Source organism: Chlorocebus sabaeus, chromosome 6, assembly GCF_047675955.1.
Source record: "Chlorocebus sabaeus isolate Y175 chromosome 6, mChlSab1.0.hap1, whole genome shotgun sequence".
NCBI classification, from domain to species: Eukaryota; Metazoa; Chordata; class Mammalia; order Primates; family Cercopithecidae; genus Chlorocebus; species Chlorocebus sabaeus.
Window position 1 is genome coordinate 70,519 of NC_132909.1, and position 15,428 is coordinate 85,946.

The following is a 15,428-nucleotide window of genomic DNA, read 5'->3' on the forward strand; positions in this document are numbered from 1 at the left end:
TCTCTGGCACAATACATGTTTTGTTAGTTTACCTCAATCAGAATCTCCAGGAACGGGGATCTTTGGGTTTGCGACAGGACAGTGAGGGTGCTCGACCTCGCACCCTCTGGGTAACGCCTCTAGTCTCAGGGTCTTGCCGCGATCACCCTGCCTTGTCTGTGACCTATGGGGTCAAAGGCAGGCCGTGTGGGTGGCGGCAGCAGCGGAGACGACCACCCCCGCCGCGCTCTGCACATACTCAACACAGGATGAAGTGACCGCGAGCAAAGTGGCCCATGTCTGCCCCACTAAAAGATGGCGGCTAACCCCGCTTCCTGCCCGGCCCCGCGAGAGTCGCCGGAAGTGACCCGCAGGGCCGCCATGAACGGAAATACCCGAGTCCAGCCGAAGGAGGCCGAACCCCAAACTCCATCGCTGAGCAACGCGGGTTTGCGGCAGCTGCGCAGGCGCACAACGCAGGCCGGGCGGGAAGAGCCAAAGCGGGCAGGCGGCGGAAATATCCGAAGCCGCGGGGCGCCCGAGGCCGTTGCAGACCTCCGCGCTAAAGCCGCTGCTGCCGCGGAAGACGATCCTCCAAGACCCACCCGCCGTCACCGCGGCTGCCGCGTCCTCCTTCCACCCCTAGCCGCAGCCCCTTCGCGGAGGGATCAGCTGAGCGGCATACGGCACGGTCCGGGGAGCCCCGAGTCCGCAGCTGCAGCGGGGCCTGAGACCAGAGTGGGCGAGGGCAAGGAAGGAGCGGCCCGGGGCAGTGGGGGCGGGGCCGGGCGGGCCCGAGAACAGCCGAATTTGGCCGAGAGCTGCCGAGCGAGCCCGAGGCGCTAGGCCAGGCCGGAGCCGGACTACGGGAGCCGAGGCGGGCCGCGCGGTGGGCGCGGAGCGGCGCGGCAGGCCGGGCGGGTGGCGGCAGCAGCGGAGGAGGCCGCAGCGGCGGGTCCGAGGAGCGAAGGCGACGCGGGCGGCGGCGGGGGGCCGGGTGGCCGGGGTCCCGGGCCCCGCGGCGGCGGCAGCGGCGGCGGCGGCGGCAGGATGATCAAGCTGTTCTCGCTGAAGCAGCAGAAGAAGGAGGAGGAGTCGGCGGGCGGCACCAAGGGCAGCAGCAAGAAGGCGTCGGCGGCGCAGCTGCGGATCCAGAAGGGTAGGGGGTCAGGGGATGGGGTTGGAGCCGGAGGTCGGAGGTCAGGGCCTGAGGCAGGGTGATGTTAAGAGTCAGGAGGGGGTAATGCTGTTGCCGAGGGTCAGAGGTGGAGGGCCCCGAGTGGGGGGGGGGGGGGTCGGAGTTCAGGTCTTGAGGGTTGGGATCATGCAGTCACGGGGTGGGGGTCAGAGATGGGTCCCGGTATGTGGTGGTTTAGGATATTAGGAAGGCCTGGTGTCTGGTACTAGGGACTCGGAATCTCAGAGTCAGGCAGTGGAGTGGAGGAGCTGGGGACTGGAGAGTATGGGGGTTAGACGGGAACTTGGGTTTGGGGTGACAGGCGAAAAAGAGACGGATAGTAGAGGCTAAAGGTTGGTGATATGAGTGGGAGAGGATTTAGTGTATTATGCTGGGGTCTCTGGGAATCTCAGAGTCAAACGGGTAAAGTAAGTTGGAGGATTAGGGACCCATGGGCCTACCTGAGAGTCACAGCAATTTGGATTTGGGCTTTGGGGTAACAGGTGGAGGAAGGAAGGTTAGTGAGTACCAGGGATTGGAGACAGGGGTGAGGGGAAATTTAGGCTATTGTGCTGTGAACCTCAGAGTCAAAGGAGGTGGGGCAGGGTGGTGGGGGTTGGGGACTTGAGATTGTAGGGGTCAGATGGGAAGCTGGGTCTGAGAGACAGAGAAGAGGAAGGACAGTGAGGACTGAGGGTTGGTGGGGGTGGGCAGGATCTTTGAGTTTGGGTGAACAGGTAGATACTGGAGAGTAGAGGTCATGGATGGGGAGCCGGGAGTTTAGGGCAGTCAGAGGATGTTTGGGAGTGGGGACATTTGGGAGCTGTGGATACAGAAAAGTTGGGGGTTACCCTGGACCAGGAGTTGGGACACGCATACACAACTAAACATGCATGTTTGGGGTATGATGTGTATCCACAAGAGCCAAGCTAGGGAACAGGGAGAGGGCTGGAGGTGTGGAGCACAGCCCAGGACAGAGGCCTAGGGGTCTAGGAGGAGACCATGGGGGTTCTGCTAACAAACACCTGCCCTAAGTGTCCTGCTGGCTCCCTGTCTCTCTCTCTTCCCCTCCCTCTTTCTGACCCCCACTCTCTGCTGCCCAAATCCAGACATAAACGAGCTGAACCTGCCCAAGACGTGTGATATCAGCTTCTCAGATCCAGACGACCTCCTCAACTTCAAGCTGGTCATCTGTCCTGATGAGGTGAGGGTGCATATGGCTGAATTCCCAGGAGCAGACCAAGCGTGTCCCCACTGAGAGGAGGGAGACATATTCCGCCCATCAGGCCCCACAGGATGGAACCCTAAAATTTTCTTCTCCCCCTTTCCCTCCCAGGGCTTCTACAAGAGTGGAAAGTTTGTGTTCAGTTTTAAGGTGAGTCCCAGGCAGGCAGGGATGGCTCCCTGGACTGAGGAGGCAGCAGCTGAGGCCCTTCCAGGGACCTACCCATCTCTCCTTTCTTTTCCTGGAGCCAGGTGGGCCAGGGGTACCCACATGATCCCCCCAAGGTGAAGTGTGAGACAATGGTCTATCACCCCAACATTGACCTCGAGGGCAACGTCTGCCTCAACATCCTCAGGTGAAGGCACGGGCCCTCTACTGCCCTCCCCAGCCCTGCCTGCCAGGTCCCCCTCATGGTCTTGTGGGCACTACATCAGACTCTGTGCCTTCCCACCCCTTTGTTGTTTGTGGTTTCTTCATTTCCCAGTCATCTTCCTCATGGCCTGACCTTGGTTTTCTCCCTGGCCTGGCCTGCTCCACACCCTCCCTCCCAGCCTCTCACATGCTCACTCTCCTATGCCCTGGATCTGACCTGCCCAATACCAGAGGGGCCTGTGGCAGTCTCCCCCTCACCAAGCTCTGACCCTGATGCTCTCTGTCCACAGAGAGGACTGGAAGCCAGTCCTTACGATAAACTCCATAATTTATGGCCTGCAGTATCTCTTCTTGGTGAGTAGGAATAGGTGGTTGGGTCTGGGGAGACTGGCCTTCTGTCCCTCTGGCCTGTTGACCCCCCCACCTGTACTGGCCACAGGAGCCCAACCCCGAGGACCCACTGAACAAGGAGGCTGCAGAGGTCCTGCAGAACAACCGGCGGCTGTTTGAGCAGAACGTGCAGCGCTCCATGCGCGGTGGCTACATCGGCTCCACCTACTTCGAGCGCTGCCTGAAATAGGGTTGGCGCATACCCACCCCCGCCACGGCCACAAGCCCTGGCATCCCCTGCAAATATTTATTGGGGGCCATCGGTAGGGGTTTGGGGGGCGGCCCGTGGGGGAATTCCCTGCCTTGGCCTTACCTCCCCTTCCTGCCACTTGCCCCTAGTTTTTTTTTTTTTTTTTTTTTTTTTTTTTACCACCATGTGATTAAGGTCGGCTCTGCCTCCCCCGACCCACTCAGCGATGGGAAATGAATTGGCTTGTCTAGCCCCCCTGCTGGGTGCTTGTTCAGCCCCCACTCTGGGCTGTGGAGTGGGTGGGCAAGGGGCCTGGGTAGCTGGGCCCAGGCAACCCACCCCTCCACCTCTGGAGGTCGCACCAGGCTATTAAAGGGGAATGTTACTGCATGGCCTCTGCTTCTTACTTCTATGGGGTGGGTGGGGCAGCTGAGGTCCATTAGGGCCTGCAAAGTTGGGGTGGTGGAACGTCTGGTCACAGGTGGCATTGGAGCACCCTACAACAGGCTGCCCAGTGCCTGGGGCAGCTCTCGAGTTGGTGGGGATACCAGGCTAGAGCCTGGGGTTGGTTGGGATGAAGCCTACTCTAGGATGAGAAGCGTAGGCAGGATCCAGTGACCTCTGGGTTCCTGGCCAAGAGGGCAGCACAGTGGAAGAAACAAGCCATCTCTAGCTTTGCCCCTTTCTTGTGTGGGTGGGCCCACCGAGGAGGAGGAGCCTCCTGAGGCTCCTTCTATCTGAGGCCTCAGCCAGAAGTCAGGGTCTCACGGACAAGCTGGGCCCTCAAGTGGAGGTTGGGTGGAAAGCGCCCACCCCGGTACTGGCTTGGTGGGGTCACTTGGGCGGGACTCAAACATGAAACACTGACGCGCAGAGGCAACGGGAGCTATTGCGCATGCGCTCGAACGCTGGCCCATTCCAGGGCACGTACGCACGCGCGCTCCTGGGAGCCTCCCAACCTTCCGGGTGCGGGCGGGGCATGTTACGTCACGTCGTTTAATCCGGAAACGGCGGCGGAGGCGACAGGATCGAGGGGCCTTGGTAGGTGGGCAAGTCGGGGAACCCAGAAAGAAGCGTGACCCGGAAGCGGAAGCGGGTGCCCGTCCCAGCTCCGGTGAGTGGCCCCTGCTGGACCGCGGATACCGGGCGGGCGTGCGGGCGGCAGCGTACGAGGCTTCTACTCGCCCGGGTGTCCGGTGCCTCGCTTCTCCCTGGGACCCTGTCGTCAACATCGAGGTCTCCAACACCACCTTGCTTTGGTGCCGGGCCCACTGACTCTGTCCTCGGTGTATAGTGCGACCCAACCTGCATCATCCGGTCCTCGGTGTACAGGATGCCCCAGCGCTCCCAACCGTCTCCCTCAGCATTCAGGGTTCCCAGATTCTAATGCCTTGTCCTCAGCTTCACAGCCCCACATTCACCTTTCTTGGTTCTTAGGGTCTCCGCCCATCCTGTCCTCCTCTATCAGAACCCCCACAATTGCCCTGTGCTCAGTGCCCACGGTCCCTAAAACACTAGTGCGCCAACTCGCGTCGCCACCCCCCCCCCCCCAGTCGTATCAAGGACTCCGGGGCCTCACCCATGGGTCTGGAGAGAAAAGCTAAACTTGGAAGCCGTAACTTCTGTGGGGGTATGGCGATGGAGGGGCTCGGGCCAGCGCTTGGGTAATTTTCAGGTCTACCTGTCCCCCTTATGTGTCCCCGGGACAATCCCAGTGTTCTCAGCTGTTCCCTTTTGGCCCCTCATTCCTGTCTCCAGTCTCAGCCCCTTCCCGTTTAGCAAGGCTCCCGTGACCCTGTTCTGCTTCTTGCCCTCCTTCTGGGCCCCCTGCTCTACAACTGGGCCTCACATCTGTCTCAGGCCTGCCAGTGAGCTTCTACCACCATGGACCTGTTGTTCGGGCGCCGGAAGACGCCAGAGGAGCTACTGCGGCAGAACCAGAGGGCCCTGAACCGTGCCATGCGGGAGCTGGACCGCGAGCGACAGAAACTAGAGACCCAGGAGAAGAAAATCATTGCAGACATTAAGAAGATGGCCAAGCAAGGCCAGATGGTGAGTGTGGGTGGTCAGGGGCAGGTTGCTGTCAATCAGGCACGGCTGTAACAGCAGTAAACAAGAGAGACCAGACACCAAACACAGGTGCTTTCAGCAAAATGAGTGGAGTGAAAGGTCAGCAGGGCTTCCCTAGTTTGAGGGTCTGGAAGGCTGCCTCCAAGGAACTGGTATGAGAGCCAAGGCTTGAGTTATGACAGTGAGCCTACAGATCTGGGCAGGGAATGTGTCAAGCAGACAGAGCAGCAAATGTTAAAAGAGAGCCTCGACAAAACAGGAGATGACAGGTGAGCTTCAAGAGTTGGGCATGGACCAGACAATTCAGAACTGTGGGCCAAAGTGGGAGCTAAGTTGAAAGGTTAGGGATTACAGGGCTGGGCGCGGTAGCTCACACCTGGAATCCCAGCACTTTGGGAGGCCAAGGTGGTTGGATCACCTGAGGTCAGGACTTCGAGACCAGCCTGACCAGCGTGGTGAAACCCCATCTCTACTGAAAATACAAAAAACTAGCTGGGCGTGGTGGTGCACACCTGTAATCCCAGCTACTCCGGAGGCTGAGGCAGGACAATCACTTGAACCCAGGAGGCGGAGGTTACAGTGAGCTGACATTGTGCCACTGCACTCCAGCCTGGGCAACAGAGCAAGATTCTGTCTCAAAAAAAAAAAAAAAAGAAAGAAAAAAGATAACTATAAGGATAAGCTGGCCAGGCATGGTGGCTCACGCCTGTAATCCTAGCACTTTGGGAGGCTGAGGTGGACGGATCACCCGAGGTCAGGAGTTCAAGACCAGCCTGGCCAACACAGCAGAAGCCCGCTCTACCAAAAATTAGCCAGACATGGTGGTGCATGCTTGTTATCCCAGCTATTCGAGAGGCTGAAGCAGGAGAATCACTTGAACCCGGGAGACATAGGTTTCAGTGAGCCAAGATTGTGCCACAGCACTCCAGCCTAGGCAACAAAGCAAGACTCCATCTCAAAAAAAGAAAAAAAAAAAAAAGGATAAGGATAAGCTACGGCAAAGAGGCTGCCAAAACCAGTAAGGAGACATGAAGAAGGAACACAGCCTTTGATGGGTGAGAGGGTTTTGGCCTGAACAGGTAGGCAGAGAAGATAGCATTTCTTGGGATGGGCAAGAAAGATGTTTGGAGAGGAAATCAAAAGCTGAGCCTCAGGTTTGTATGCGATTCTGGATAGTTTGAGGTGTGGGTTTGTATCAAGTGGAAGAAGGGGCAGATTCTTTGTCTAGGCTGGGAATAGAAATTGAGCAATGGCTGTTAAGTCAAAAGAATGACTGAAAACATGGAGAGAAAAGGAACCCTAAGGAGTGAGCCTGGGGCCTTTCTTTTACCATTTACGAATCAAGAGAGGTGAGGAGGACCTTACAAAGGAGCCCAGGGAGTTGGTGGCTCAAGAGGCAGAGAAGGGTTAGGTCAGGAGGGAGGGACCAGTGACCATTGGGTTAGCCACAAAGTCTCTGTAAACTTCAAGTGGAATTGCGAATTGGGGTGGTGGGGAGGAACACCTAACTAATGGGGTGTCAAGAAGTATAGGATAATCTCATTCCTGTGTCCTTGATACCCGTCTACTCTGCAGGATGCCGTTCGCATCATGGCAAAAGACTTGGTGCGCACCCGGCGCTATGTGCGCAAGTTTGTATTGATGCGGGCCAACATCCAGGCTGTGTCCCTCAAGATTCAGACACTCAAGTCCAACAACTCGATGGCACAAGCCATGAAGGGTGTCACCAAGGCCATGGGCACCATGAACAGACAGGTGCGCTTTTCCCAATCCCCCTTCCCACTCCCACGACCTATGGGGACCACACTGACACTCCTACCACTTCCAGCTGAAGTTGCCCCAGATCCAGAAGATCATGATGGAGTTTGAACGGCAGGCAGAGATCATGGATATGAAGGAGGAGATGATGAATGATGCTATTGATGATGCCATGGGTGATGAGGAAGACGAAGAGGAGAGGTATGGGGAAACTGGATGGGAGGGTAGAGGTGTTTGCCTGGCCCTCATGGAGTGCATAGCCCTCATTGAGTTCTCTCTCTTCCCTAGTGATGCTGTTGTGTCCCAGGTCCTGGATGAGCTGGGACTTAGCCTAACAGATGAGCTGTCAAGTGAGTGCTCCAAAACCTGGGCCCCATTTCCCACCCAAGGCCCAGCCACAGCCCCAAGCCCTCCCTTTGCCTGCATTACTCCCCTCCCCTGCTCAAACCCCCACTTTCTCTGCAGACCTCCCCTCAACTGGAGGCTCGCTCAGTGTGGCTGCTGGTGGGAAAAAAGCAGAGGCCGCAGCCTCAGCCCTAGCTGATGCAGATGCAGACCTGGAGGAACGGCTCAAGAACCTGCGGAGGGACTGAGTGCCCCCTGCCACTCCAAGATAACCAGTGGATGCCCAGGATCTTTTACCCTAACCCCTCTGTAATAAAAGAGATTGGACACTAGTCTCTAGGCCCATGTGACTTTTGGCCTGATGTGGGACCAGGCTGGGGTCCCTGGGAGGACAAGTATCACCTAACGCAAGAGGCACTTGGTACAAAGCCAAGGCTGGGGGTTTGGGGCAGGGGTGGACAAGCAAAGTCCACCTGGGGTTTTTCAGGGGTTGGGAGCTTGAGGTGAGCTGTGGGCCCTGCTCCATCCCCTCCCCCAAGATACTGGACTCCCCCAAACACCCTGGTAGGATCTTGAGAGGCCAGTCCTCCATCTGCCAGGCTGTAGTGCCCAACACTGTTTGGTCCAGTGATGGTTTCATGACAACATTCGAGGACAGTCCAGACCAACCGAGGCAAGGGGGTGACCTTGAGATTCACACGGGCTCAACTGTAGAGTAACTAAATCATAACACAGGGATGAATGATAATGTTACGTGGACTCAGCAAAGGGAGACGGAAAAAACCATATTTGGAAGGTCTCAGCTCACTGTGGTACCATCTGAAGATGAGAAACAGCTACGGCACCAAAGTTTATGAAGTATTCAGTAGAGTGGGGCTAACCCTGCCTACACAGGGCTGCAGGTCACACCCACCATCGCACAGGGTACCAAACAAGCCTCTAGCGTGTACATCCTTTGCCCTGGGTGCCCTCCCCATATCCAGAAAGGGCAAGGAGGCAGTCTTCCCCACTCCCTAGGCATCCATACACATGGGCTTGGGTAGGCTGGGGACAAGACCCCCCTCCCTTGTGCCACCAGTGCTTGATAAGGCTGAATAGCAGATACAGTCAATAAACCAGGCCCTAGGACCACAGCCCCCCCAACCAGCCAAGGCCTGAGGAACTGGTGAAGTTTTTATTAAATCCACAGAAGTAAAAACCGTATCGTGAGGAACTGGGGGATGGGGCCACCAGGGAGTGGGAGTCAGGCCACCAGGGGAGTGGGGATGGGGTGACAAGACAGAGAACAGAGCCAGGCTTAGCTGGCCATGGGGGCTCCAGCCTCAGGGGCCATCACCAGGGCCACCAGACAGCTCCTGGGAACTCAGGCCAGCACCAGGCAGGCTCATCGGCGGGGGCTCCACCAGCACAGCAGAGAACTTGGTGTCACCGAAGGCCTCGTTCATGCGCGTCTCGAAGAAGCGCTGCAGGCCGATGATGGACTGCACGTCTGCCTTGTCCTGGACCAAGCAGGAATGCAGTGGATGAATGGGTCCTAGCTCTTTCCTTCACATCTCTCCCTGCCCACAGCCCCTCCATTCCACTAGCTCACCTCAGTTAACTTGTTGAATTGCTTGAACATGCGGCCCACATCCTGGGCAAACTCCTGTGGGGAGCTGTAGGGAGGTGACAACTTCTCCTGCAGGCGGGCGCGGATCAGGGTCAGATCCAGGGTGCCACCGGGCTGGTCCTACAGGCAGAGATCACACATACACACACAAAGACACACATATACATGCACAGGTTGAGGGTGAGACCTGGCAGCCACCACCGCCCCACCCCCCGACTTTCCCGTCCTAGGACTCACCAGGGAGAAGGTGGAGTCGGTAGCCAACTGATGCAGGGGGCGGCAGGGTTCATGACAGAAGAGAGCCAGCAGAACACGCTCACATTTCTACAAACAGTGTACTGGATGTCACAGCTCTGGGTAGCACCTATAAAGCCTCTATGGGCAACCCCACCTAGGTAACCCCAGTCCTCACCCGCTGGTTGGCTGGCGAGAGCTTGGCCACCACGCCAGTGCTGTCTGCACCATCCAGGCTGAGGCTGCCATCCTCCTCCTTCAGGTCAGGGAGCACATGGCAGAGTGAGCAGCTCCACTCCTCCCTAGGGTGAAGAGAATAAGGGTCTGCACATGATCCTGTCCAGACAGCCCAACACCCAGACTAGACCCACACCAGCCTCACACTCACCCTGGTACATCCTGCAGGGCCGGCAGGTGACAGTCCAGGTGGAAACAAAACTCACACTGGTTGCACATGACCAGATCACCTGGCTTCTGGCAGACACGGCAAATGGTGGCACTGTCATCCAGGGTTCCCGGGCCACCACCTGGGGCTGAGGTACCCTCAGGAGCCACCACCTCCAGCCCTGAGCTGGTGCTGCCACTAGGTGAGGCCAGGCGGGGACCCTCAGCACCAGGACCCTCCGCAAGAGCCATAAGCACAGGTTTGGTTTCAGGGCCCTCAGTGGCAGTAGGAGGGGCTCCAATGGCAGCCTCCGTCTCCTCCTCCTGCAAGGTGGTGATGAGGGGTGTTCAACAGGGTCCAGACCTGGACTACAGGCTTCATCCTACAGCTATAGTTCCTTGGGACAGGCTTACCTTGACAATGGCCATACCAGCCAGGGGTGGGGCACCAGGGGTTCCTGCAGGGGCAGTCCCTGGCTGGCCAGTAGCTGCAGCAGCGGCACCACGTTCAATAACAATAAGGTTGTAGTCCTCAGTGGTACTGCCTGGGAAGACCTTGAAGACGGGTGGCTGGCTGTCAGCTGTGAGGTCCAGGTCCAGGCGTTCCAGGCTCACTCGTGGCACCTTGCGCATAAGGCCGCTCACCTCGCCCTCACCTGAGCGGGACCTGTAGATGCAGCAACCTGGCATGAGCACACCCCTACCCACCATCCACCTCCACTCCCAGGGGAGGTGCCACACTTACCGTTTCACACCTGACACATGGGGCTCTGCACTTGAGTAGGGATCATCTACTTAGAAAATGGAGAAAGAAGACTGGCAGGTTGGGGTAGAAACAGCACTGGGGCCCTTCCCCACCCACTAGGCAGACCCACTCACCTGACCCAAAGCCATAGCCTTCCTGTACCTCCATGGGCTGTGAACAAAGCAGAGCCCTCTGCCTCAGTGGGACAAGAACCCTGTTGGACCCCATTCCCTGCCCACCCCCTTCCTGGGTCCTCTCTCCTGCTCACCTGGCTGCTGCCAGAGCCCTGCTTGCTCAGGGGCCCTGGGGCTCTTGGAGGGGCCATGGGTGCAGGGCCTGTTGAGTTAGTGCCAGGACGCTCTGCCACAATCTTGCCTGCACAAAAAAACAAAAACATAAGCAAGTACAGCACATGGGGTAATAACAAAGCAGAGCAAGGTAGAGCTGGGACCCACCGAAGGCCTCGGCACTCTTGGTCCAGGCATTGAGGTCCCACTGAAACTTCATCTCGCCATGTGGCTCCACGGGATCCACAATCATCTTGAGGGCCCGGTGCAGCTGGAAGTAGATCTGGTTGGGAGTGAAAGGGAAGAAAGAATGAGCACACCAACAACAAATAGGGATTTGAGGTACTGGGAGCCGCCTGCCTGGAACCCACCAGCTGGAAGCCCACCAGTACACACCAACTTCTTAGAAAGCAAAAGGGCTGTGTTGTTGTCACTCTCCAGAGCCCAAGAGGCAAAGCGCAGAATGTGCTCCTGGTGCTTCTGGATCTTGGTCATGGTCCAGTGCTGCCGCTCCAGGCGCTCCTGCTGCCCCTCAGTAACTTTCTGCAAATGGAAGATGTATGGGGTAAGCAGAGAAGGCAGAGAACACTACGATCACTCCTTACCCGGGAAAGCATTATCAATCAGCCGAGGGGGCTCAGGGACCCTCTCACTGGCACAAGGATTACCTGGGCATCGTTGACCAGCACACGGCCCCGCTTATTCAGTTCCTTCATGATCTGCAGGATGGCCATCTTGACATCCACTTGCACACGCTTCTGTACATCAGACACCTGGCGAATCCTAGGGGACAGAGCAGGTCAGGCTAGGTAGGGTCTTGCTGCCCTGGGCCACTCCACAGCCCCAGAACCCACACTTACGAGCTGCGAACCTCCTTGGTGCTCTTCTGCAATGTGGCATGTTTGTCCCCAAGGCGCTTCACCAGTGAGGCCAGGAGCTTGCGCTGGTTCCTCACTGCATCCTCTAAGAACTGGTACCTGAGAGCAGACAAATGTGTTCCTGAGCACTAAGCTAGGGAAGGGGTGGCACCCACCCAACCACTATGCCTTGGGACTCACTGGTGGTCCTTGTGGGCATTGAGCTGGCAGTCTCGGCAGGTGAGAGTATCACAGCTCTCACAAAACAGCACAAGGGGTTCATGCTTGTGTACGTTGCAATAGACGGTACGTTCACCATCCCGAGACTTGGCTGGCCCTGGGGAGTTGGAATCATAAGGCTGGACCTTGCCCATCACCACCCCCAACTCAGGAAGCAGACTAAGTTGGGGCCTCATTTCCTGCCCGTTCTGTGACACTGGGCCATTTATTGGGAAGATGTAGAGGGTGTGGCCAGCGAAGAACACAGGCCTGCAAGCCCAATTCCTTGTTTCCAGAAACCTCTGCCCCAACATAGCTGAGAAACACATCCCTTTCTTCTAGCTTCTAGAGGTGACACAAAGGTAAAGGTAAGGACAGCCTCCAGAAAAAGAGGACTACCCCCCCACACACACTGTTCCCTTTACTGAAAATTTCTCCAAGTGGACATACTCAGAATTCTGCCTACAAACCACCCTGGACTCCTTTTCTTCTCCTTTCATGGTTAACTTCCTCTCTCTTTCATGACAAGAGAACACCAGGGTCTCTTACAACCCAAGAGCCCAGAGAAAACCTGTAGAGGTTCTCATACTGGGAGAGATGAAATGTCAAACTAGGACCCTCAGAATGGTGGTCACACCCCCTCTAGACCAGGAGCTTGGTGCTCAGCATAATTCCACCCCCAGACCAACACATTAATAACCTTCAAAGCCTGCTTCCCATTAGAAAACCGATTAAGCATAGTGGTCCAACATACCAACCAAATCCAAAACACGTAGCATCAGGGCTCACTGGGGAAACTGACTTCCCAGTGCCACCCATTCCTGCACCCTGACCTTTGCTTGGGACGTCTGGAATGTAGGACACCCTGCAGCCCCTGCCTATCCCTCCTGGCTCCTCAGGCCCCACAGTCGCCACCTTCCCACTATCTTCCACCAATGCTGGCCTCTGGGATGGGAAGAATCACGGTATGGCTACCAAAAGGCCACTCATGGGAGGATTTTGGCCCAAACCCTGGGCCAGACTCAAAAGACTCTCAAGCTCCTTTCCAAATCAAAGCTAGCAAGTGTCTGTGAAAAGCTGGAAATGCCAAACCAAACTCTGGGTAAGTCTCTGCCAAGTCAAAAGCTAAAACGCTTCCAGAAATCACCATCACTTATAACCCATGGACCCACAAAGTCTCATTTTCCCTAACAGCATCTTATACCAGATGTGTGCCAGGGAACCACAAACCCAGTAAGCCCTTCACACCATGCCTTTCCCTGTTTGCATATTCTGAGCCCTTCTACAGCAGGACTGAGAACTCCCTGATAAGCTTCCTCAAACCCTCTGTACCTCCCTGCAGCACATTAAGGTCTCCCCATCTCCCCTTCCCACCCCCTCCCACCTAAGCCCTAGAGACTACACACCACAACCCCAATTTTCCTGCTTTTGGAGTTCTGCTCTCCAGCCCTTCGGGCGGCACCCCCTGGACAACTCTAGGACCCATCCACCAAATGCAACCAACATTATAAAAGCAACTGAGGGCACACACGGGAGAGCAACAGCCCCCTCAGCCTCACGTACCAGTAGAGCGCACAGTGTGGTCCTTGGTGTACTTCACCCGCTGGTGCGCCTCTACACAGGTCTCACACAGAGGCTCCGAGCACTCCACACAGTAGCTGGTAGCTGGGGCATTATCCTCACAGCTAGTGCAGCACTGCCAGACAAAGGCAGGGTCAGAGAGAGCAAGACAACTTGCTAGATCCACATCTACACCCCAGAAAATACAACCCAAGATTAAGATTGGTCCCTTGACCCAGCCTAGACAGCCCACCCAGAGCCTTGGGAAAGTCGAGTAACAGCCTGGGAGCTGGTGTCAATCTCCTCCTGGGCAGATGCCCCCTCCCCAGAAACCTCCCTGTGGTTGCTGCGGTTGGACGCACCTGGTTAGCATCCTGGGCGTCGGTGGCAGCCTTGCTGCCACTATCACGCATGAAATAATTCTCCACGATGTCTTTGGAGAAGCACTGTTGCTTGCACACGGGACAGTCCACCACTTCAAGAGGCAGGGATGTGGGAGACTGTTACAAGTTCCCACCCAAGTTACCGCCCCCCGCATCCCCGTGCTGGGTGGGCCCCCGACCATTATCCCGCAGCAAGCCAGCCCCTCCCCTCCCCTCCCTGAGCCCTTTCTCCAACTTTAGTCAGATGTCTCATCTCAGCGGCCAGCTCAAACCCACGTTCCTATGCAGGACCCAGAAAGTACTCCCCGTGCACTGTCCGGGCCCCCACCCTCTTGCCCAGGTGGCATCCTCATCTCTGCACCCAGTCGGAATCAAAGGCAGAGAGTAGGGGGAGGGGTGGCCCCGATCACTTCGTACTTACCGGCGCCGTCGCCCGCAGCCCCGCCGTCCCCGGAGCTGTTGGCGGCGGCGGGCGCCGCGGGCCCTAGGCAGGCACTACAGGCCGAGTGCAAACAGGGCAGCAGGCGGGGCTCCCTCTCGGGTCGCAGGCGCTCTCTGCACACGCCGCAGTGCTCCAGCAGCTCCAGCGCCTCGGCGCCGCCCCCCGCGGGCGACGACACCGAGGCCGAGGCCGAGGCCGAGGCCGCGGTCGAAGAAGCGGTGGAGCGCTTTTCGCCGCCAGTGGAGCTCTCGCCCGGGCCCGGGCTGCCAGAGGCAGCCGAGGCCGCTGCTGCCGAGGCTGCCGCCGCCGAGGCCGCCATTCACACGCCGCCGGGGGCGCCCAGGGGGGAGGAGGGGCGCGGGGCCCGCCGCGCAGGCGCAGACGCGCTCGCCGCCAACTGCTGGGCCGCCGCCGCCGCCGCCGCCGCGAGGCCGAGCACCGCCACGCGCCTCCTGGGCCGCTGCCCGCCGCGCGCGGGACGCTGCTGCGGCACCGCCAACTACTGCCTGCTCGCCTCCCGAAGGCGCCGCCTGCGCTTCTTCCTCAGCCGCCGCCGAAACCCTCACCACGCGCCACAAGCACAACCGCTCGCCCGCGCGCCCGCTCGCAGAAAGAGCCGAGGCCGGGGGGCGGGACAGAAATAACTGGCGCCGACGCCACCGCGCACGCGCATTGGGCGCCGCACGCCCGGGGGCGGGGCTCAGGCCGGTCGGGGCGGGAGAGGCTGCCAGTACGCACGCGCCCACTCCGGGTCCTTCCACCACGGCCAACCCCACGTCGGTGGGGTCTTGTGGGGGCGGGGCGGTCCCTCTGTGACGTCACTGCCGCAATTTAATCCGCCAGTGGGGTGTGCGCACCTTTATAGAGTGTGATTCCCCTCTCAGCTCCACCTCCAGACCACACCGAAGCGGGCCGCTGTGCGCCCAAGCGCATGGGCAGTCCGTAACTCTTCCTCAACCCGCGTCTTTTCGCTCGCGTAGAGTCGTCTCCAGCCTCTGCGTCACTAAGCGTTCGGGATAGGGGGCAGGGCCGATGGAGAAGTAGGCGGGGCCAAGACGGAGTAAAGGGCTGCGCCCCGAGAGAGGGGAGGACAGTCTCCATCCCAGGAGGGAGGAACCTCCTGTGTGAGAGCAGGGGCTGACTTTTGAATTTTAACCACGTTATAGTTTGAGAAACACAGAAAGTTGCGTAAATCAAATGTA

General features: G+C 58.1%; 3 protein-coding genes across 5 annotated transcripts; 2 read left to right on the top strand and 1 right to left on the bottom strand.

Annotated features, from left to right (window-relative positions):
• The first annotated feature begins 1,029 nt into the window (after positions 1-1,029).
• On the top strand, positions 1,030-3,723 carry UBE2M (ubiquitin conjugating enzyme E2 M). Its single transcript, XM_007998466.3, has 6 exons — positions 1,030-1,138; positions 2,266-2,360; positions 2,493-2,531; positions 2,633-2,736; positions 3,044-3,107; positions 3,193-3,723. Exons 1-6 carry the CDS (start codon positions 1,030-1,032, stop codon positions 3,331-3,333), a joined length of 552 nt encoding a protein of 183 aa, XP_007996657.1. The 3' UTR covers positions 3,334-3,723.
• A 579-nt stretch (positions 3,724-4,302) lies between these two features.
• Positions 4,303-7,838, top strand: CHMP2A (charged multivesicular body protein 2A). 2 transcript variants are annotated; one of them, XM_007998461.3, is made up of 6 exons: positions 4,303-4,447; positions 5,194-5,385; positions 6,979-7,158; positions 7,232-7,362; positions 7,450-7,511; positions 7,627-7,838. In XM_007998461.3, the coding sequence occupies exons 2-6, from the start codon at positions 5,218-5,220 to the stop codon at positions 7,752-7,754; spliced, it is 669 nt and encodes a 222-aa protein (XP_007996652.1). In that variant the 5' UTR covers positions 4,303-4,447; positions 5,194-5,217; the 3' UTR covers positions 7,755-7,838. The 2 variants fall into 2 exon arrangements, with proteins under 2 accessions (XP_007996652.1, XP_007996653.1); XM_007998462.3 differs by having other exon boundaries at positions 4,315-4,569.
• Positions 7,839-8,665: 827 nt separating this feature from the next.
• Positions 8,666-15,232, bottom strand: TRIM28 (tripartite motif containing 28). 2 transcript variants are annotated; one of them, XM_007998459.3, is made up of 17 exons: positions 14,206-15,232; positions 13,764-13,876; positions 13,405-13,537; positions 11,824-11,959; positions 11,626-11,742; positions 11,434-11,548; positions 11,162-11,308; positions 10,934-11,048; positions 10,747-10,853; positions 10,613-10,649; positions 10,479-10,527; positions 10,148-10,400; positions 9,738-10,057; positions 9,528-9,651; positions 9,353-9,439; positions 9,098-9,235; positions 8,666-9,005 (listed from the first exon to the last, which is right to left on the bottom strand). In XM_007998459.3, the coding sequence occupies exons 1-17, from the start codon at positions 14,543-14,545 to the stop codon at positions 8,829-8,831; spliced, it is 2,508 nt and encodes an 835-aa protein (XP_007996650.1). In that variant the 5' UTR covers positions 14,546-15,232; the 3' UTR covers positions 8,666-8,828. The 2 variants fall into 2 exon arrangements, with proteins under 2 accessions (XP_007996650.1, XP_007996651.1); XM_007998460.3 differs by having other exon boundaries at positions 10,479-10,524; positions 14,206-14,861.
• Between the last annotated feature and the right edge of the window lie 196 nt (positions 15,233-15,428).

Bases quoted from the DNA above. Each gene is read 5' to 3' on its own strand.
- CHMP2A (XM_007998461.3), top strand. From the start codon at position 5,218: ATGGACCTGTTGTTCGGGCGCCGGAAGACGCCAGAGGAGCTACTGCGG. The intron at 5,386-6,978 runs GTGAGTGTGGGT...TCTACTCTGCAG, and splicing joins TGGCCAAGCAAGGCCAGATG to GATGCCGTTCGCATCATGGC. The intron at 7,159-7,231 runs GTGCGCTTTTCC...TACCACTTCCAG, and splicing joins TGGGCACCATGAACAGACAG to CTGAAGTTGCCCCAGATCCA.
- TRIM28 (XM_007998459.3), bottom strand. From the start codon at position 14,545: ATGGCGGCCTCGGCGGCGGCAGCCTCGGCAGCAGCGGCCTCGGCTGCC. The intron at 11,049-11,161 runs GTGTGTACTGGT...ACTCCCAACCAG, and splicing joins TTTTGCTTTCTAAGAAGTTG to ATCTACTTCCAGCTGCACCG. The intron at 10,401-10,478 runs GTAAGTGTGGCA...CTGCATCTACAG, and splicing joins CATGTGTCAGGTGTGAAACG to GTCCCGCTCAGGTGAGGGCG.
- UBE2M (XM_007998466.3), top strand. From the start codon at position 1,030: ATGATCAAGCTGTTCTCGCTGAAGCAGCAGAAGAAGGAGGAGGAGTCG. The intron at 2,361-2,492 runs GTGAGGGTGCAT...TTTCCCTCCCAG, and splicing joins TGGTCATCTGTCCTGATGAG to GGCTTCTACAAGAGTGGAAA. The intron at 3,108-3,192 runs GTGAGTAGGAAT...TACTGGCCACAG, and splicing joins GCCTGCAGTATCTCTTCTTG to GAGCCCAACCCCGAGGACCC.